The sequence below is a fragment of the Pleurodeles waltl genome, chromosome 9 (assembly GCF_031143425.1).
Source record: "Pleurodeles waltl isolate 20211129_DDA chromosome 9, aPleWal1.hap1.20221129, whole genome shotgun sequence".
NCBI lineage: Eukaryota > Metazoa > Chordata > Amphibia > Caudata > Salamandridae > Pleurodeles > Pleurodeles waltl.
The window spans coordinates 581753485-581774565 of NC_090448.1; the positions used below are offsets into that span (position 1 = coordinate 581753485).

The 21081-nt window shown below is 42.1% G+C and overlaps 1 protein-coding gene across 2 annotated transcripts in view; it reads left to right on the forward strand.

Annotated features, from left to right (window-relative positions):
• The window catches only part of BBC3 (BCL2 binding component 3), a 43134-nt gene extending 24998 nt beyond the window's left edge, over positions 1-18136 (forward strand). For both annotated transcript variants that reach the window (XM_069207580.1, XM_069207579.1), the window contains one exon: positions 15004-18136. In XM_069207580.1, coding sequence (XP_069063681.1) covers positions 15004-15111 — 108 coding nt within the window. In that variant the 3' untranslated portion in view covers positions 15112-18136. The remainder of the gene's footprint in view (positions 1-15003) is intronic.
• Positions 18137-21081: the final 2945 nt, after the last annotated feature.

Below are 21081 nucleotides of genomic sequence, written 5' to 3' on the forward strand. Positions count from 1 at the left end.
GGCCAGGGTTCGAAAACTGTAAATGAAACCTTAGGTTTATAACTCTGCCACACATTTATTTTCTCCTTTCTGTAAGTGGCTTTACAGTTCCTCTGTGTCCAAGACCTGTTTTTTTCCAGTTCTTCTAATAAATACATCAATTGGGCCTGTGGTTCTAACGAGAGCAGTATTTCTTGCTCATTCTATGCTGTTGGCTGTTTGAGTGTCTGCTGTATCATTCCACCTTCTTTGGAGTGGCAGCAATGCGAGACATGAGGGGCTTTTTTACACCTCAAAAATGCACCGAAACGTCACGCATTAAATCATATATTTCAGAAATGCACTGCCTATAGACAACATTCATTTATTATTTTGTTTTTTATTTCACTGAAGCAGGCTTTTTTGTTTAAAAAAAAAAAAGTAGTTTAGTCAGGGCTCAAAATGAAAATCAAACCTCTTGGCTCTCCCAAACCCTGTTCTTGCCCTGAAGAAGTTCCTACTCATTTCTTATCGAGATAAAGGCCATTTCCCAAGCTTTCCGTTTTACGAAAATGAAGATGTTCTTTCTGATCAAAACGGGCAGTTGGCAGTCAGGCAGATTTACAACAGCAGTTTGCAGAGGTGACCATCAAACAAGGCGAAGACAGATACATTTCAAATTTGACTAATGCTGATGTTCGCCATATCATGTAATATAGCATTGTTCCTCTGTTATGGGAATCTCATACAACTGTAGCTCACTGAGTCGACTCTGAAAGTTTAGTGTTACCTTGCTGTAGCTGTGTACAACTTGCACGTCACCGAATTGAATCCCTGAGGAGGTGGCTTAATGTTCCATTCTTCTAAGGTCAATTATAATAGTACTACTGAGTTTGGAAACAGTAGCATTGCCATTTACCACTACATGAAGTGGCAAAGCTGTGGTAACAATTGCTGTAGAAAAATTATCAGATCATTAATATCACACAAACTTTATGTTTTAGTATTCCTCATTCCTAATCCTACTGTGGCGCTCTTCTCGTTAGGAGGATGACAGTTCTTTATATAATGAATGTAAGTTAGAATGTAAACGTTGGTTCACAAAAAATAAGAAAACTTTAAAATGTATATTCTGGTCAGGCAGGCCTCGTAAACGTGTAAAAGTATTCACAGCGTGATTATTAGAAGTGAGGGTGGGATCTTTTGAAGAGTATTTGGAGCCCCTTCCCTTCTTACACATACTGTTTGGATATAAATGACAAACCCTATTAGTGATGGCCCATTACTGAGCAATTTACGGCTGCTCATTTTTTCAGCTTAAAGCAAAGCCCAGTTATTAACATTATGGCTGCTCATTTTTTCAGCTTAAAGCAAAGCCCAGTTATTAACATTAAGCTTCTTTTAGCCAGAGCCTGTCACCCCCAGGAATCACTTGAGGCTCCCTAAAGGGGGCTCCATTCCCCAGATTGAAGACCTCTGGCTTACAAAAACACATACCCAACCATTAGCAAACCCTTTATGTTTAAATGCCACAGGTCACTTAGACTGGTGTAAACACAAGGTGTAAAATTGCAAATGGTTATAATACTATTTTTACCGCAGTTGGGGGAGGGGAGGGGCGTCATGACCCATTCAATGATTTCTGTTTTGAGTCAAGGTTACAGATATGCGCTGGCAACAGCAATGCACAATGGTTGTCCAGAGATGTAATGAAGTACTAGGAACTGATTGACTGTTAAGAACTGAGTAGGCCCTTTTTCTGCCACGTTTAAAGCTTATGGACTTTGAAGAAAAAATGTGAGGGTCCCTGGAACGGCCTGTGTGGGACATGCAAGGTACTTAAGCTACCACAGAGGATATGACTGCGCATTCAAGAAGGGTGGGAAAAGGCAAAATGTGCTACAAAAAGTGTATGCTTTGAGTACCACGTTCCTTGAACATCTAAAACATAGAATATTTCATTTCTAGGGTGGAGGACTTCTTATGTTACTTGTATGAAGGGTCCCTAAAGCAATACTGAACATCACAACCAGTCACGCTAACTATGACTTGCACTAAATGAATGCACTTCAGGGCCTCACCGATGAAGTACAGTACATTTTATATGTAGTTCTGCAGTCAAGCTTACATACGTTTATTAATTCAGAAGCCCCGAAATACATTTACAAAACTTAAATATAGGAATGTTATGGTTAGAAACAAGAATGAAAAAATGAAATTGGTTGTCTGTGGGTATGGTCACTACCAGAACCGTGACACCTTCATTTTCAAACGGAGGCGGAAACAGCGTGCATTGGAGGGCTGTGGTCGTCAATGTAGCTAATTTCAGGATTTTTTAAATTTCCAGTTGGAACCATCATATTCCTTAACGTAGGTTTTGTTAGATAATGTACGTACGCATGGCTATTTCGATGATGCGAGTTATTCATCCACACTTGTGGAAGATGCATGAGCAAGAGCTTTCGAACGGAGTCAGGATATTTGGGGCTTATGTTGCCTCCTTACTGTTGAAACCAGCAGTTTTCGACACCGGACCACTTTTCATAAACTCAAACCTTGCCACAGGTGTGCGCCCTCTAACTCCTTCACCCCTCCCACCCCTGCTTTCACTTTAAGAAGGGAACAAGGCCCGAGCCCTGGGGCGGCCTGACCCGAAGCTCATGTCTTCTCGTCTTCACTGCTTAGCTAATTAAAATGATTTCACCATCTCTGCCTGGGTGTAATTATGCGCCATTAGTGTCTCGACTTCATAAAACAAGGCAGCTCTCTTGGGGGAGGACTTTTGTCTGCTGAGGTGGCTGGAGGAATAAGGGGAGAGCTCTGTTCGTACCATGTTTGTCTGGCAGCTCTTTGGAAGTTCAGTCAGGGCTGAGGTCTGTCAAGTAGTTACTAAAATGACTGTGTAACCAGAAGAGGCCCGGTTATCTCGAGCAGGGACCGATAAGAGACTGGGGGTCTGTCAGGAATTTTAAAACGGAGAAAGGTATCAGCCTGTTCAACACAACGAATACTAAAATAGTTTGACCCAACGGAAAGGTTTTGTTCGTGTTTTCTGCACAACTTAATCACCTTTGTTATTCACGCGTTATTTAGATATTATCGGCTGAGTGAACAGAATAACAGGATCGACTTAAGAGAAAGCCCGGTGACAACATTGCTTGAAGTCGGTACCCCTTTGCCCCTCACTCACTGTGTGTTCTTAGGCAGCTTCTTTTTGTCTGGTCGTCAGCACTTCATTCGCGTGTTATCGTCTGTTTCTTTGGAGTCGGAAGTGGCTATTTGCAAAGAAGGAATTCCCGCATCGTGTACTCTACTCACCCACCTCCCCGTCCCGTCAGTTCAGAAGAAACTGGACATTTGGTGTCCCAAGTAAATCTCTATAATAAGGCCGTCCCCAGTGGTCATTCCGGCTGCCGTACACCACAAGCCGCAGGCACTCTGACTTATGTTCTGTTGAGGCCTCTGTCGCATTGACCACACATGTGGCACAGTATAAAGTTCTGCACTGGGCTAGTAATGCCATGCACCGTGTGTGCATCCTCCGGCGGTGGGTATGTTTGATAGATAACGCGAATTGGAAATGGTAGGGCAACAGCTTAACAGAACTGCAGAGCTAGGAAAGTGCGTAAACCACCCACATTAACGTGTACAACAATAAAGCACTAACATCATACATACAGTATGCACGAACATTTTATGACTATGACTATGACTAGAGGAGTAATAGAGTGTGGAGGCCGAGGGGCAAGAAAAGAGGTGACTAATTCGATAGAAAGCTTCAAAATTATGTTGAGGGCCCACTGGTGACCTAACTTCCCATTGCATGCAGTTCTTTGTAAATTAACTTCGGGGAAATTAGTCTGTTGTGTTTTGTGGCAGCTGTTTGTTCAAGTAGCCTGTGATACTGCTAAAAGTGTATCTATAGAAGAGACATACTGGCGTTGCAAAGGCCAGAGAGTGTTATTGGCTGGCCTCCTACAGTAAGTAGATCATCTCCTGATGTTTGCAGTTACTTCTTTGATGTAAAATAAAGATGTGTTTACAATACAGATTGTCTAAGTTCTAAAGTTTCCCTTTCACCCCATTATAAAATCTGGACTATAAATTCCAGAATGTGTAGAAAACAGGATGGGATGAGTTATTCAAACCTGGGCTTGGAAGTTGGGAACTCTGGGTGAAACTCCACTCCAGTGGGCTCAGGATAGATCACAGGGTCGTACCTTGGCTGAACCAACCCCCAGACATTTCGAGGGGCGCTGGTCTGGAGCTGTTTCTACAGGGAGTGCAGAATTATTAGGCAAGTTGTATTTTTGAGGATTAATTTTATTATTGAACAACAACCATGTTCTCAATGAACCCAAAAAACTCATTAATATCAAAGCTGAATATTTTTGGAAGTAGTTTTTAGTTTGTTTTTAGTTTTAGCTATGTTAGGGGGATATCTGTGTGTGCAGGTGACTATTACTGTGCATAATTATTAGGCAACTTAACAAAAAAAAATATATACCCATTTCAATTATTTATTATTACCAGTGAAACCAATATAACATCTCAACATTCACAAATATACATTTCTGACATTCAAAAACAAAACAAAAACAAATCAGTGACCAATATAGCCACCTTTCTGTGCAAGGACACTCAAAAGCCTGCCATCCATGGATTCTGTCAGTGTTTTGATCTGTTCACCATCAACATTGCGTGCAGCAGCAACCACAGCCTCCCAGACACTGTTCAGAGAGGTGTACTGTTTTCCCTCCTTGTAAATCTCACATTTGATGATGGACCACAGGTTCTCAATGGGGTTCAGATCAGGTGAACAAGGAGGCCATGTCATTAGATTTCCTTCTTTTATACCCTTTCTTGCCAGCCACGCTGTGGAGTACTTGGACGCGTGTGATGGAGCATTGTCCTGCATGAAAATCATGTTTTTCTTGAAGGATGCAGACTTCTTCCTGTACCACTGCTTGAAGAAGGTGTCTTCCAGGAACTGGCAGTAGGACTGGGAGTTGAGCTTGACTCCATCCTCAACCCGAAAAGGCCCCACAAGCTCATCTTTGATGATACCAGCCCACCCAGTACTCCACCTCCACCTTGCTGGCGTCTGAGTCGGACTGGAGCTCTCTGCCCTTTACCAATCCAGCCACGGGCCCATCCATCTGGCCCATCAAGACTCACTCTCATTTCATCAGTCCATAAAACCTTAGAAAAATCAGTCTTGAGATATTTCTTGGCCCAGTCTTGACGTTTCCGCTTGTGTGTCTTGTTCAGTGGTGGTCGTCTTTCAGCCTTTCTTACCTTGGCCATGTCTCTGAGTATTGCACACCTTGTGCTTTTGGGCACTCCAGTGATGTTGCAGCTCTGAAATATGGCCAAACTGGTGGCAAGTGGCATCGTGGCAGCTGCACGCTTGACTTTTCTCAGTTCATGGGCAGTTATTTTGCGCCTTGGTTTTTCCACACGCTTCTTGCGACCCTGTTGACTATTTTGAATGAAACGCTTGATTGTTCAATGATCACGCTTCAGAAGCTTTGCAATTTTAAGAGTGCTGCATCCCTCTGCAAGATATCTCACTATTTTTGACTTTTCTGAGCCTGTCAAGTCCTTCTTTTGACCCATTTAGCCAAAGGAAAGGAAGTTGCCTAATAATTATGCACACCTGATATAGGGTGTTGATGTCATTAGACCACACCCCTTCTCATTACAGAGATGCACATCACCTAATATGCTTAATTGGTAGTAGGCTTTCGAGCCTATACAGCTTGGAGTAAGACAACATGCATAAAGAGGATGATGTGGTCAAAATACTCATTTGCCTAATAATTCTGCACTCCCTGTATATTGCAGTGCTTAGTGTTGCCTGCTGTCTCAATGAGCTGGAAAATTCCAGGTTTCACCTGCTCTTTTGACTGCACTTGCTACCCACCCTTGGTTTGAAGCCCCAGAGGCAGATTTGTAACCACTGCCTTAGTTTTAGTACTTGTAACATCCAAACCGATTGCTTATTTTTAGAATCCTGGCTTGATACTACAGCCGGAGGTCCTTATTTAAGTCAGATTTTGCAATGATGTGATTGCTTGCTTGGAGCTGGGCGTGGCTAGAACTGAGGTAAGGAAGGAAATATTTTTGGTGAAACAGTTGTTTCTTCTGTATCCTGCCTCTTAAAGTAGGCAAACAAAAGAACCCCGGGGTTATGCGTTAGTGTACACGTATGTATTTACTTGACTTATGCCAGTCAAATGCAGTTTCCTATCAGGGTGCAAGGAGATCATAACTTGTCCAAGATTGTGTTGTGCGAAGGAGTTGGGGGCAGGAGTTCAAGTTAAATGTACTTAAGAGCTCGCAGCCTGAACTGCAAGTTGATGTCAAGTAGATTTGATCACTCAGATCAGAAACAAGAATGCGTGCCAATAACATAGTACGGGTTCACAGATATACTCTAACAATCTGCAGAAATATTTAATGTTCATAAAGACTCAGTTCATGGAAAAATCAAGGCAGTATCAAAAACACTTAAGTAGATCTGGCCTCACAGAAAACATTGCTTTTGAATTTAAATACACTCGAATTCCGTGATGGCTGCTGTAGGGTCAGAAAGTCCAGAGCCATGCCAGATTTTTAAGACAACAAGACTCTGCCTATGGAATTTAATAACTTTAATACTGGGCTTCCTGACGCACTTATGCGATTTCTAAGCACTATAAAATATAGATATTACAGGTACCCAATTTAATGATACCGGTCGTAGTTGGACTCTTGCTCTAGCAAAACTGCTTTAGGGATAACAGCACTTTTGTTTGTAAGTGACTAAGCCAATCCTACAATAAGTCGCAACTGTCGGCCCTACCCTCCTGGCTCACAAGCAGTACCTCACCAAAAACCCAAATAGTAAAAGGTGATTTGCGGCAGCCTTTACCCATGGATTCAAGAGTGCGAAATCTCGGGGGAGTCATTGTTAAAAGGTGATTACCCTTTTCGCACATGAGCAACAAGTCTCTTTCATACACAGGCAATGAAAGAGATGAAGTAAAGTTTTCAATAGGTTTATTAACAAGACTGCAATCTACTGTAAAATGTATAAGCTGCAATGATAATAAACAATGCATGAAACAGAACTGTAAAAACTAGAGTCGTGAATATGAAGACCCTCACCATCTTGCAACAACATGGGATGTAAAATAGGGCCTAATTCCCTAGCATGGAGAACCTAATCTCTAACCTAAAGAGAGTTAGGTGCGTTAAGCCTAATCTGCCAGTACCATGTCCATGAGAAGAGACCCCCAAACCTCATTACCTTGGAATCAGGTCTCTAGATCAGACTCCGTGGGGACACGAAGGCTAGGTCTGCATTAAGGCGACGAATAGCATTGATGGCATCTGGCAGGAATCCCTCTGATAATCTTGTCTGCGTGAGATGTATTTATACAGATCACCAACCTCTGAAGAAATGGTAAATTGTGAGCTTTTATGACCTTCCGTTCACTGTGTAGTAGAGCGGCAGTCAGTCTAAGTTCTGCTTACCTAGATTGCCTTAATATCTGATTTGGATCCATCCCTGCTGGATCTACATGGGACACCTACACCCAAATTAATCTCTTCATGGCCTTTAATGGGTACCCTCTATGCAGCCTGTTAGTATTTATATAAACTGTTGCAGGGAATACAGTCATGAATATTACTATTGGTAAAGGTGCCTAACTTGTTTCTTACCTCATCTCCATAATTTTCAAAGGTGGCACTGACTTGAGGATAAAAAGTATGTATAAAACCAGTGATGTAGCAAATATACAAAAGGTCATATTGCACACAAAGAAAATGGGATCCTGCTTTTACAAGACCGCTGTAATTGGGTACAAAGGTCAGGTTATACCTCTGGGTCCCAGCCTCACTGCTCCATTAAGAGATACACCTTAACGCGTAGCAACTCCTTTAGGTTAAGGTGAGCAAATATTTGTCAAGCAATCTACTTATTAGAATGTACGGGTTTGCCAGTCTTTCCCAGAGTACAGAGTTCTTATAGCTAAAAAGTGCAAAATTCTGTGTAATATGAACGCTTGTTACTTTAACATAAATTTCAATAGTGCTGTATTACCACTACTAATACGACCTCCTTATGCTGTCGGGAGTGGGAACCTTTATCATCTGCAATCGCAGATTCCGTTACACAGACTAAAGTATGTTTTCTTTTTAAGTAGAACCGTCAATTGTGTTGGTGTGGCTAATACTTAAGTTTCTGGTTGTGTGTTACAATGGTTGGTGTTTAACATGTGTGGTCAGAAATATTTACTATCTCTGAGCCATGCCATGTGAAATACTGGCAAGTGCATTGACTGACCTATGCTCATCAGAATAAAAACAGACTTGGTGCCTTGTTGGGGTCCACAATATCTCAATAAAACAAATATAGCTTTGGGATGCTTGCTTAGTGTGTTACGTGTCTCTTAGAGAGGTGTATTATTTTATGAGAAGTGGAGTACTGTAGTGAGTTCGATGTGGTCCACCTATATTATGCCTCTTAGCAATGTTGGTTGTATTGTACATTATTCCGACGGTCTTCCCTTGGAGGTTTATAATGTGCAGTACTGTGGGCGGTGAGGCTCAGCTATGGGGATACTTGAGCAGCTTTGACTGATATGGGTGCAGTTTTGGCCTTTCTCTCTTGTGTATATAGCCCACAAGTGTCCTATCCTCGTTGCCAAATGTTTAGTTCCAAATAATAAAGAGGAAGACGCAAAAATAAGCGATGGAGACTTTATTAAGTCTCACACAGGAGTGCCCACAACTAACCTCCCGAGTCACAGTCAGAATTAAATGGGTTCTAACAAGCCCAGCAAGTGAGAACTCAGAACGTAGGTAAAAGTCAAATGTACATATTCTATGTAAAGGATAACATTTCCTGAGCATCTCGTGGCATGGCACAAGAACACAGGTGATACAGTCGGTACATGTACACATTCGTATGTGTACAGCACTCAAATGTATACATGTTTTGACAGGAATCTGATTATGAAGAATTATAAGGCATTCTTTTAGTTGGCTCCTATATTACCTTGCTTTCAGAGCATTATCTTCTGCAGTTGTGAACAAATTATCTCAGGATGTCATGCTACCACAGGGCATTGATAATATCCGTGCTTTAGAGGTAGGCAAGTGACGAGCTCACAATCGTCCCAAGAAATAGTTTTTAAAATCGTTTCGAATTGCTTCCTCATGACAAACGGCGGATGGCAAATCAGATCTTCATCATATCGGAAAAATATAGAGTGAGCAGATGCAATAATGTTGTATATATGTCGACAGGTCACATTTACGGGCGCATACAATTCACGCTGTTAGTATACTACAGAAAGTGGGAGATAAAGTCCACAGGACCAGGAAAACTTAGGACAAGTTCACAACAGCAGCCATAGCCCACGTATACGTTTTGTCAGCGTTTGTTTACTTTAAAACTTGTTTGGGCGTCGAATTAAATCGTGCAAACACCAAACCATTGTCTAGCGTACATTAAAAACAAATCCAAAAGCCAGTGGAGGGCACAGGACTGATTTCAAATCGCAGTACTACAAGGCCTGATGGAAGGCGCAGAGGAGCGGACAGCCCGCGCAGAGAGGCATGCTGGCAGCGGAACAGCCGCCCGAGAAAAGAGGGGCCTACCCGACCTTACCGCCCTGGGCCGGAACAGTTCCTACCTACCCTGGACCACGGACGCTGTGCCGGCTGCGAACCGCGGTTATATATCCCAGGCTATTAATATCTGGTGAGTCAGCTCCCGGTCTCGTGCTGTCTCTCCGCGCTCCGCCCCGTGGCTTCGGGCCTTGGCCCCGCCCACACCGCCGTGACGCGCACACAGGGCCTGCCCGTGGTCTGAGACGCGGCCTCCGGCACCTGCCCTTTCCCACACTCGGCGCGCCTGTTTTTCCAGGGGACAGCGCCCACTGCCGGCAGACTGCAGAGTCGCAGGCAGCGAGCCCGTGAGCCATTACAGTAAATCATTCACTTTACAGCTCCGTGCTTTAAGACACGTGCCGGCAAAAACGTGGTCCCCGGGGCCTGGTTCCTTCTGGGCATAAAACCCACGCACAAAATGTGTAGAGGCGATGCTAAATTAACGCGAAGCCTTCTAAGCACTTCTTCCTGTTAGTCACTAAAATGTGTCTGTCAATGAGAGTGTTTAAGTTTGGTCATTCTGACATCCACCTATCTCTCCTTCCAACCGTGCCGCTCAGGCCCACAGCTATACACACTATTCCAAGATTGGACTACCTAGTTCAGTATTAAGCTAAATAGACTATGGACCTCTTATGAGTCTGGCGTTCTCTTGACCACAAGGCTCGCAGTGGCATATGGACCGCTGCCAAATGCGGTGGTCTGAATGGCACATTGTGACTGAGGCGGTTGGACCGTCAGCACTGTCAGGATTAGTCGTCGTGGCGGTCCTAATCCGCCAGGGCAGCGCTGGGGATTATAACTACGTTCTCCGCCAGCAATTTCATGGTGGTTTCACCGCCATGAAAAGGCTGGCAGAGAACAGGTGCAGGGGGGCTGCAAGGGGTCCCCTGCACTGCCCATACGATTGGCATGGGCAGTGCAGGAGACCCCCAGGCCAGCACCCTTGCAATGTTCCCTGTCTACTTTGCAGACAGGGAACTTTGCGAGGGTGCTGGTGCACCCTGTGCACTACAGCATAGTTGCCTGCTCTGTTATGAGCTGGAGGCAATGCTGTAGGTGTTTCCTGCTGCGCCAGCAGGCAGAAACTGAGGTCTCTGCCCGCTGACCCAGTGGGAAACTCATAATAGGCCAGGCAGGGAGGCTGTCACAATGGCGGCAACCTACCTGTCTTAATTTCGGCAGATGGGCTCTTCCATCTGCCAAAATCGCAATGGGGCCCTATATCAACGAAATATAATAAATACAGGGCTCATTAAAGCTAACATGAAAACCATAAACTTTATGTCTGTCTTTTACACTTCATCATCCAGTGCACTGCATCCCATAACATGATAAACCACACCGAGAATAGGCCCATGTTCAGAGTGCACCCAAGGGGGGGGGGGGAGGGGGGGGGTTGGTGCCAGGCTCTGACCAAAAGAAAGCATTATGCAGATAACCGTGCTTTGTTTTAAGCAGAAACAAATATTTATTACATTTTTAAAAAGGTAACATAACTTAACTGCAATGTTTATCAAATCTAGACATATTTAAACATTGCCAACTTAGTAGAATAATTGTGAATAATTCTGAGAGGTGGCCTGATTATTTTTTTGAAAACCACTGCCATAGAATGACTTGACATTTGGTGCAACTAGAGTCTTTAAGGATTACTGTTATATTGCTCAGTCTATTGGTGCATTTAGTTTTCTTACCTTTTTGCCCAAAGTCAATACCTGTGTTTGTAGGTGCATTTGTCCCTCTGCTGCGGTTTACGAGGTGCATTTACTCTCACCAAAGTGGTATCTATGTTAGCATATATTCTTTATTACATCAGTTTCGTAAACCACCCTGCATTTCCTTATTTACTGAATGAAAGTGCGCTTAATTTGCAAACATCTCCCAGCAGTTTCTCTTGCAAAACAAGGCCAAGCCCCTTGTTTCCTGGCAGAAACTAGCGCAGGCCCTATCTAATGTTAAGCTGTCTTCTTGTCCTTTGACAGAAGATATTTCTCTTATGAGAAGTATTAAAGGAGGTGTCCATATAAACAAGTTAAGAACACATTTTATGCTTTACACACTAGCAAACATGTCACTAGAATAAAGTTATGTGCTCCGCTTAAGAAATTTGGCAGCTAGCGGCAGCTCCATCTGCATGGATTGATAAAGAAAACACAAGACGTGCCATCTGTCCGAATCTGCCATACCAATCGTAAAAAATCTGCATGCAAGCCTGAATGTGTAAAGACTGCACATGAGCCCAAGAAAGTGTACTGACACGTTTATGCGTTAATAATCAAATAATAGCGCCAAAACATTCAAATATGCCTACGTCCGAAAAATAGAATGAAAAATACAATTCAGTGCAAGTCCTCCTTATCGAAAGTAATAATAAATAGAGAAAACAAAGCAGCAAAACTTTCCCTCTATGCACCCATGTTCTGGAACAACATCCCCATATACATAAGGATGCATATGCAACGCTTCTCCAATTTAGTAAACAGTTCAATACGCACCCCTTAAAAGAACACTACATCATAATGGCGTAACAATCTTATACCTGCCGACCTCTCAACACTATTTGACTGTATGTCGGCATTTAACAATGTACAGCACTACCCCGCCTTTTTGGCTATGTTTGTGCCTTACGAGTACCACACACATACATATTTGTCCTGTGCACCACATCTTTATAAAACTCCCATTATAAACTATGATCAGGGTGGTTAAAGTACATCCCACTGTCTGGAAACACCACAAAGTGCCCTGTTTCTGTAAAGGTGGAATGATGGCCTCAGAAAAAGAGTGCACACAGCTGAAAATTCACTTCAATTATTCGTATTCTGTTTATTTATCGACCACAAATCCCGTTGAATTGACGAAGAGCAACTACTTGCCTCCAATTCTGAAAAACATTTTCAGTGGTACTATTTATTTATTATTGTAGTCTTCATTTTAATGTGTTCAGTATTTGTAGAGTGCTTTGTTCTGTCAACTTATGGTCACCTCAAACCATCTAAGAGGTTGCAGAAGAGATTTATTTCCACAGTCAACTTTTGTAGTTCGTACCCGATTTTGTTTACGAAAATGTAAGGTGTGACTGGAGAAATGAAATGAGCAGTAATTTCTAATGGCATTATTGTGAATGCGGCAGGAGTCTACAGGCCTAGTGCCTTAACCAGTACAGTCTGAAATGGTTTCTAGTGGACGTCAGCTACTGCAGTTTAGTCTGCAGCTCTGCAGTTTTTTAATGTTAACACCCAGTTAACCCCCCCAAAAAATGAGTCAAGAAGATGACATGGAGATTATCATCTCTACTTCACATCTCATGGTGGCAGTGGCCAATGAATCATACTCAAGACATGCACTATCGGATATGTTGGTGTTCTCTGAGTCTGGCTTGCAGTTGACGTTTGTTTTGGTAAATACTTCAATTTCAGGGGCACCATTAGACGGCCTTAAAGCAGTGAAAGGTCTGACTTCATAACATGTGCCATGTATTTGACACTTATGCCCCTCCTTTCATGGAAAAGGACATGGAGGTGGCACTTGCGCCATACAGTGTTTTTGTTACCAATACAGCACGCATCATTTGGATACATAGATGGTTTCCAGAGACCAGAAGTCCCAGACCATAACCTTCCTGAACGTCACAATCATAGAAGCAACTCAGGATTGCAAACTCTTCTCATCATACCCACAGCGTGTTACTTGGGCATGTCACACGGTTCATGCACAAGGAGCCCAGAGAATCATGCCTTATTTCATTCATAACATAGACAATGAATTGGTCTCTATTAAAGAGGCAAGTGTTGAGATGCTTAACAGAAGACTGACCATGTAAAGTGAGGCATCTTATACTATTTTTTTTTTGCTTTCCACATTCTCATACAGAGGCCTGAGATTTCACTGATGTGCCCTAACAGTCTAGTTCTTCATACTTAGTAGCATGTATGCAGATATCAGAGTTAAGGGAGATGGCTGAGAAAAGTGTGAACCGGTCACAGTCACCAGTTATTGTTTCCACACCCCATATTTCGTGAGTTAGTAATTCTACTTCTAAATATGACTGTTAACTGTCAGAACTGGGTGATATTATTCACTCTAATTATCAGCTCAGTAGTGGATTGCTTCTTGCCGAAGAGACATTACCAGCAGATAAGGACTAGATAATTCCAGTGCATACAGTCATTATGCGCAAATTACTCACCCTGCCCTGCGGTCCTGGCAAACTCTGCTGGCAGCCACCTTCAAGGAGACTGTGTAACAGCATCCAAGCTTCCCAGGTGTCTGGAGGACTGCCAGGTATGGTGCAAGGCGTGTGTGAGTGTAATACAGGTGTGAGGTGCTGGCAGCAAACTCCAGCCCAGTTCAACAACATAGCAAGGTCCTTTGTTTACTGTAGCCAGTGCAGCCTTCAGATATAAGTACATAAGCATATAGAGGCTAACAGATATTGCAACAACACAGCTTAAGGCAAATCATAAAAGCTTGGAAGGGAGCTGTTGGTGGTTGCTAAAGAGATTAATTTAGCTAGTTTGTTGGGTGCATCGAGTGATAATGCAGGACAGTTTGCGGAGCAGGAGTGAAAGGTTTCTTTGAAAAGATGAGTTTTCAGAATGTTAGTAGTTTAAGTAACTCACTTAGAATAGAATCTAGATATTATTAAATAGTGTTAAGAGCAAGAAAGCATATGTGGCCATTTTGGTAAGTGGTTTAATTACCCCAGTCGCTAAGCATAAGTAGCTCGAGCAGAATGCAGAGTTTTTGTCATTCAAGACCTACTTCCCACTTGACAAATCCTTTTTTTACTTCTTTATTTTTTTTAATTCTTCTATTTTGACTTCTTTTTAGAAACTAGGTGTGTTTCTGAACAGGAATATATTTACACTGTATATAATATAGCTTCAGTAAAATATGACCAACACTTAGAACATCAAGGTACGTGTGTATCTTCTCGTAAGAGGTAGTCCTTTGCTGCCCTCAGAGAACAAGAGATATTCCTCTTCCTTGTTATTTTAGTCATATACAAAAGCGCACAATTAACACATTTGCTACAATAAACAACTGCAAAATCTGCTCAACAACAAGCAGAAACGGTTTTAATGTCATGTTATAGCAGCAGTTGCTCAGTTGTTGCTGTCTATTAGCCTTCTGAAACCATTTGCAAGTAGTGCCTCCTTGCTCTTTCCCTGAGCACAATCTTGTGTGACAGTATGTCCAAGGCTAATAAAGATGGTAGTTTGCTCAGGGGCACTTTCTTCTTTGCTAATTAAAAGTTTGCTTATTTACATTAAACATTGCTTTGGACAAGTTACAGAATGTTAATTGCTGTGTTTGCCATAAACAAACTTCTGCCTGTTTAGTCTAATCTTTTATCATTCTTTTCATTTCCAGGCAATGGAACAACAGGGGCACCGGGTACCCCTCATGTGGCACGTCTACCACTTCATCTCCCAGGTCCTTGCTGTGTTCTTCAACCCTCAGGGTGACATTGTGCCATAGCAAGAGCCAAACCAGAATCCCGGACGGTGCTAAAAAATTTCTATCACAGAACGGGTTTCAGAACACTTTACTTCTGCGGGACAGAAGCAGGCAACAACAGAAAGAAATTGAAGAGGAGAGTTTATTCTTTTGAAGAAATGTAGCAAACTGAAGATTGACTTGTACATGTAAAGCCATTGATGGTGCATATCCGCTGAGCCGGTTAATCAGTGTCTTTGGTAAACAGTTTCCATAAGTTACAAGTCCAAAAGTGTGTAATCACAAGGAAAGGACCAGAAGTTGTGCTCCACATTCCTCCAAAGACCAGCCATTTGATTAGATGTTTGGTAAAACGTAGGTGCGTGACTGCCATTGAAAAGGCTCTTGACAAATTAGGATGTTCACATTTTTTGCATTGAACTCACTTTTTTATGTAAAATGTGAAAGCAATATCTTATTATTAGACCTCTGTTCCAAACAAGAGTTGAAATGTAGAGTCCAATGGTAGTCATGAATGTTTGGTTTTACTCCACATACATGTGAAAGGACCCAATGCACTAAAATGCTCTAACATGTATTGCAATATTCTCCTTGCTACCTATGTGAGATATTGCGATCAAATAGAGGCCGTGGGTTCAAAAACCTGAGCGTTCCGCTCATATTTCAAGAGTGGAATACACTGCTCAGCGATATTTCCTCTGAATCTCTCAGTGTCTTTCGGATTTTGAATGCCATCATGCTTATAATGTGAATATATGTCAACAAGGCTCTGTCTTCCCGAGGGGTTTATGATGGTGTGATGAGCTTGTTAGATGGTTGTAACTGTACCTAACTACTGGATATTAGCACAATTATGTTGCATTAAACGGTATAGCCACTACTTAACAAAAAAATTAGCCACTATTACATTTTCCACTTGTGCACCGGGTAATTTCACTATGAAAACTTTGCAAACCATAGACAATCAAATATAAAATGCACTCCTGATGCATCCTAAAGGGGGAACAAATGCTCATTTTTTGTCATTCAATGTATTTCTTCATTTTCCAGTTGTGGGTCTGTGAAATTGAACATTACAGTGAAACAACTGCAAAAATGTAACTTATTGCACAATCACAGTTATCACATAATGTGATGTTGTGCACAATTTATAGTAAACCTAAAAGACTATAGCATCACTATCTTTTCGCTAAGCTCTAAGAAACTGGATTACTATAGAAAAAAACTATATAAATATTTCCAACCTAAACAGAGAGTTTCATAGCCACATGAACAAAACAACTGCTGCATGCTTGCTGAAAAGTATTGGAAAGTAGCATGAGCATTCCTCTTTTATTTGTTGCCAGGGCATGATATATGTAGCAATACATTTGCATTATGGATCTCGTTGATTGAATTGCATATTTTTATACAGTTACAAAAATGTGGCCAAATCCCAGAATTATCTAAAAATTAAAAACTTTATTTAAAGGGATACAAAGATAAGGCAGTCATAGAGTTAGCAGTGCTAAACGGCCTAATCCCTGCCCCCCGCCCAATCAATAGAAATCTTAGTGTATTGTCACTTCTAAAAGTGCCTTCTGTTTCTGCGTTGCAATGGGCTGGAGCCAAGCCTTCATAATACTGCATATGAGAATGACGTCCTGAAACATCAGACAAAAAGCAAAATCTGTCCTCCCACTAAGGCATTCAGCCATTATTTATTTATTTATTTATTTTTTACCAAAAATTTAAATAAAAAAAAAAATCTTCTAAATTTAAAAGCACACAATGTAAATACAAAGATAAACAAAAAATACAAGAAATAGAAACCTCTAGCGGCCTTTTTTTTGTTTATTTTTTGGGGAGGCTAGATTTTGCATTTTTTCATAGAAGGTTTTTGCATCAACTGAGAACATACTTTTTCTTCCTCCACAAACAGAGAGGAAAATTAGGTCTGCATTACATGCCTCTGCCTTTCGAATGTACATCAGCACTGAGCAAGGAGAGTTGACATGGGGTGTTCAGCCTGGGTTTGTCTGAATAATTGACATATTGTGTGTACAAGGACATTCAGAAAGAGGGGACACATTAAAGGGGGAGAAAAGGGCTATAAACCAGTGTCTTCGATCCCAAAAGTCTCCCTTTCTCAAAAAGCAACACTTTGGAGTGCATCAACTGCCTCTCCCTTCAGTCAAAGAACAAGTCACTCAGGTATGCAACCGCACTGTACACTTAAAAAGTGTAGTTCCATATCAGAGAGAGCAAGTCGGTCTTGTATGTGATATGCTGTGTGTTCCTGCTTCTTTTTTCTAAGGGCTCAAACTGAATTTAAGTTTTTCGTGGGGGGAAGTCAGAGTAATCAAGGCCATTCCTCTCATGAAGTGGATGCTTTTTCGATTGGAGGTTACATTTAATATAAACTGCATTATGCTAGGGAGCTTTTTCACCCACAAACAAGCTTGACTGGGCTGCGACTGTTAAAATTATTTAGTTGTCAGCTTCCAATCTAGTGTATTCATAATGTCTGAAGTACAGTCTTTCAGCCAATGGAGGCAGTTGATTATATCGTAATTAATCTCAAGAACTGTAGAAATAAACAGCTGTTAGTTTCTCAGTAACATCTGCCTCACCCAAATACGTTTAAGAGAAGCGCTGATCATATACGACAACGGGAGGGAAAAGGGGTCCATCTAATCTGTTCCATAGTACGAATTCTCGCCTTCATAATCCTCCCATTCCCAGGGGTGTGAAGCGTTCTGTCGATCCCATGACTTCTCCTTGCCTCCTTTGTCGAATTCCTAAAGGCGAATCCTACACAATGGCCTCAAAGCATTAATGAACGAACGGGGATGATTCACATGAAAACAATCTACGTTTCTGTCTGGTCCCACACTCTTATGGTAGCTGTTTACTTAGTCCAAGATGGTGGATATAGAGAAGTATCCTGTATATATTTTGTACAGTTGTGAACTGGAGATATTTGAATTTTTTGTGTACATTTTTGATTACGTTTTGTACATGGATTTTGTATAATTCATTTTCAATAAAATTGGATTTACGTAAATCATGTTTTGGAGTTACAACAAATTGTAGATTATGGCATAATGGGTGAGTCTAAGGCATGGTCTTCAGTTACTCACAATAATGAGGGTCTTATACATTTTTAAGATGTGCTAAGAGTCTCCACTTTTGGGCTTAATTACAACTCGATACTAAGCCAGTAATGAGGTTACCCAGAATCCACTCCCTTGGTTTCTGCCTCCAATGGTAGGGACCCATTAAACTACTGAATAAAAAAGATATGCAAAATCAAAATGTCAACATGTATTTGCCTTGTAAGGCCCTGAGAGTCACCAGCATAATGTATATCACAGCTCAGGAAGATGCCTTGATGCCTAACGACACCTTATGCAAAGTGAAGTTCTATGGACCAGCTTTTTCCCATGAAACAGCAAAAGGACTGAAAACCAGTGATGGTTTTTGAATCACTGAAATCAGAAAAACATTAGTGAAGGTTAATGGGTCTGAACACATACAAGTGCCAGTGTGGGGGGTAGAACAGAGTACTTGAAGCCCTCTTTGGATGCAAACAGATATGTTATTATGTAGTGCCACACTCTAAAGATTGCCTCTGAACTGCCAGCCCCTCCCTTCTCAATCCCCAGCTCCACAGAGAAGAACATATTTGAACCTCCAGTAACTAGCTCCCTATACTGCCCACTCATTGGCCAGGTCCAGAAGCAAGTATCAACCTGAACATGCTGTCCCTACATCCCTGTACTTCCTGCCCTCATACAGCGGAGGCAGAGAGAACAAGCTTAAGCATGTTTCTCCACTTCCCTTCGGCCCAACCTCATCAACCAGAACCATAGAGGAGAACCAACCTAAAAGGTCTCCTCCAGCTGTCCTCCATGTGTAAGGGCCAAATAAGATAGCCAGCTGCATACTCCTGAGCCTGCCTCATGCATCAGAGAAAAAAAGGATATAGCCGGCTGCAAACTCTTTAGCTTGCCCCTTATGCACCAGATCAAATGAAGACAGCCAGCCTTAGAGTCATGCTCCTGTCCCTCAGTGGAGAGACACGTGTTAGGGCCAGAGTTGAGGGGGAAACCTCCTTTTTGTATGTGTGTTTTTTTGGGTGTGCGTGTGGTTAAAGTGATGCGATAGTTAGGTATTTAACAAGATCTGAAATTACGTTAAAAAACAAATTCATTGAAAGAAGCAAAGGTTAAAGTAACAACAGAGTGAGTTTTTTTAATCAGATAAGAACTTATGTTTGAAAGCCAATTTACCCAGAACTTGCATCCAATGGCGTGCCCTACTCATGTCTTCATTATATTAAATCACTCATGACTTGTTAACTGGCATCGTTGATGACCGCTCAAATGAAACTATTGATACCACACCACCTATTCGTTTTTCAGGTCTAGCCGGTTGTGCTGCTGCAGATGTCAAAGGAAGAACAATAGGGTCGGTATACTGCGATGATCCAGCTGTGGAGGAGCTGGTGGATGGTGTGGGCGGTGGCTTCTGCTGTGTACATCTTCTGATGCCATGATGAACACTGATTGGTTGCACAGCAATGTAGCTCTGCTAAACATCAGCTTGGTAATGGTGTTCAGAAAATTAATTAGGTCATTTTTTCTAAATGCTGTGGGCTTATTTTTTTAAAGAAGTGTTCTCCAACTGGCCAATAAAATGCCTGCTTTTATTTTTTAGTATTTCTATCGGCGTCATGATACTCCTGCGAGACCCTTTGAGCTACTGAAAAAGTGCTGCATCACTCCTGTGAGATCTCTACGTCCTCTTCCAGGTCCCCCGATATTACCACAGGACCTGAGAGTTTTAAAAAATACATAGTTTACTATCAAAAGGTCATTTTATTTTAAGTTTGAGCCAGGGGGTTTCCTGGCAGGACCAAATAACTAAGACATTTTGGGGCCTACTTAAGAGCCCCTAGCGCCACATTAGCGTCATTTATTTTCCTCACTAATGTGGCCCAACAAGGCCAAAATCGCAGCGCCTTATTAACAAAGTGGCACAATGCATGCATTGCGACACTTTGTAACCTTTTGCGCTAGATTATATCTGCACCAGGCATAAGGTATGCAAAGGGGGCATTCCCCCATTGGGGGATGGGAAGGGGATGAAAAAAATGGAGCAAAGGAACATAACAGATCTCTTTGCGTCATTTTTTGGGCACTTTTAATGCCTACACAGAGCAGGTGTTAAAAGGAGGCACACCATTGATTAGAATGGACCCCAATGAGCTTTGCAGGATTAGCATCAAAGTTTTTGACACTAATCCTGCAAAGCTCTGGACTAGCATCAAAACTTCTGATGCTAGTCCCCTAACTGCCGCCATGGTGCGCCGTATTTTAAATACGGCACACACATGGTGGCGTTGGCGGGGCACAAGAAAAGTGGCGCTGCACACAGTGCAGCGCCACTTTTCTTAAATAAGCCCCTTTGCGTTTTTTATTAGAATTTTGCGGTTTTAGGTGTTGCTGTACCACGGCTCCTGCATAAATGGTACCATAGTAAACATGTTTCCCAATAAAACCACATTTGATTGGTGTGATTGCAGTAACACAATTGGAAGTAGTTACAACCCTATTTTTAGCATTACGGACTTTGATATCACTTAGGTCACTCCTTGTGAAATCTGTCCTTATTTTTGTGAACTTCCTCTGATTTTTGGGGATTACTCAAAAATAATTTGGAGAATGGCATTACAATGATACCACCTTGAGCCTCAAGACCCCAGTGACTGTTGGTGTCTATACAGGACTAGGGGAGCTGGAGTTCTAATATGGTAGTACCGGAAGAGACAGGAGGGAAGTCGCTCGCTCACCCTAATAAAGTTTTTGGTTAGTAGCTGTTTGTCGAGTTCAGGGGTTCCGGAATAGAACTTTTTGCCTTTACAGGCTCTGATACCGTGTGTGCCCTTCTCCCAACACACACATACAGTTTTCTTGTGGGTTACACTGCAGGCCAGTGCTGCTGCTA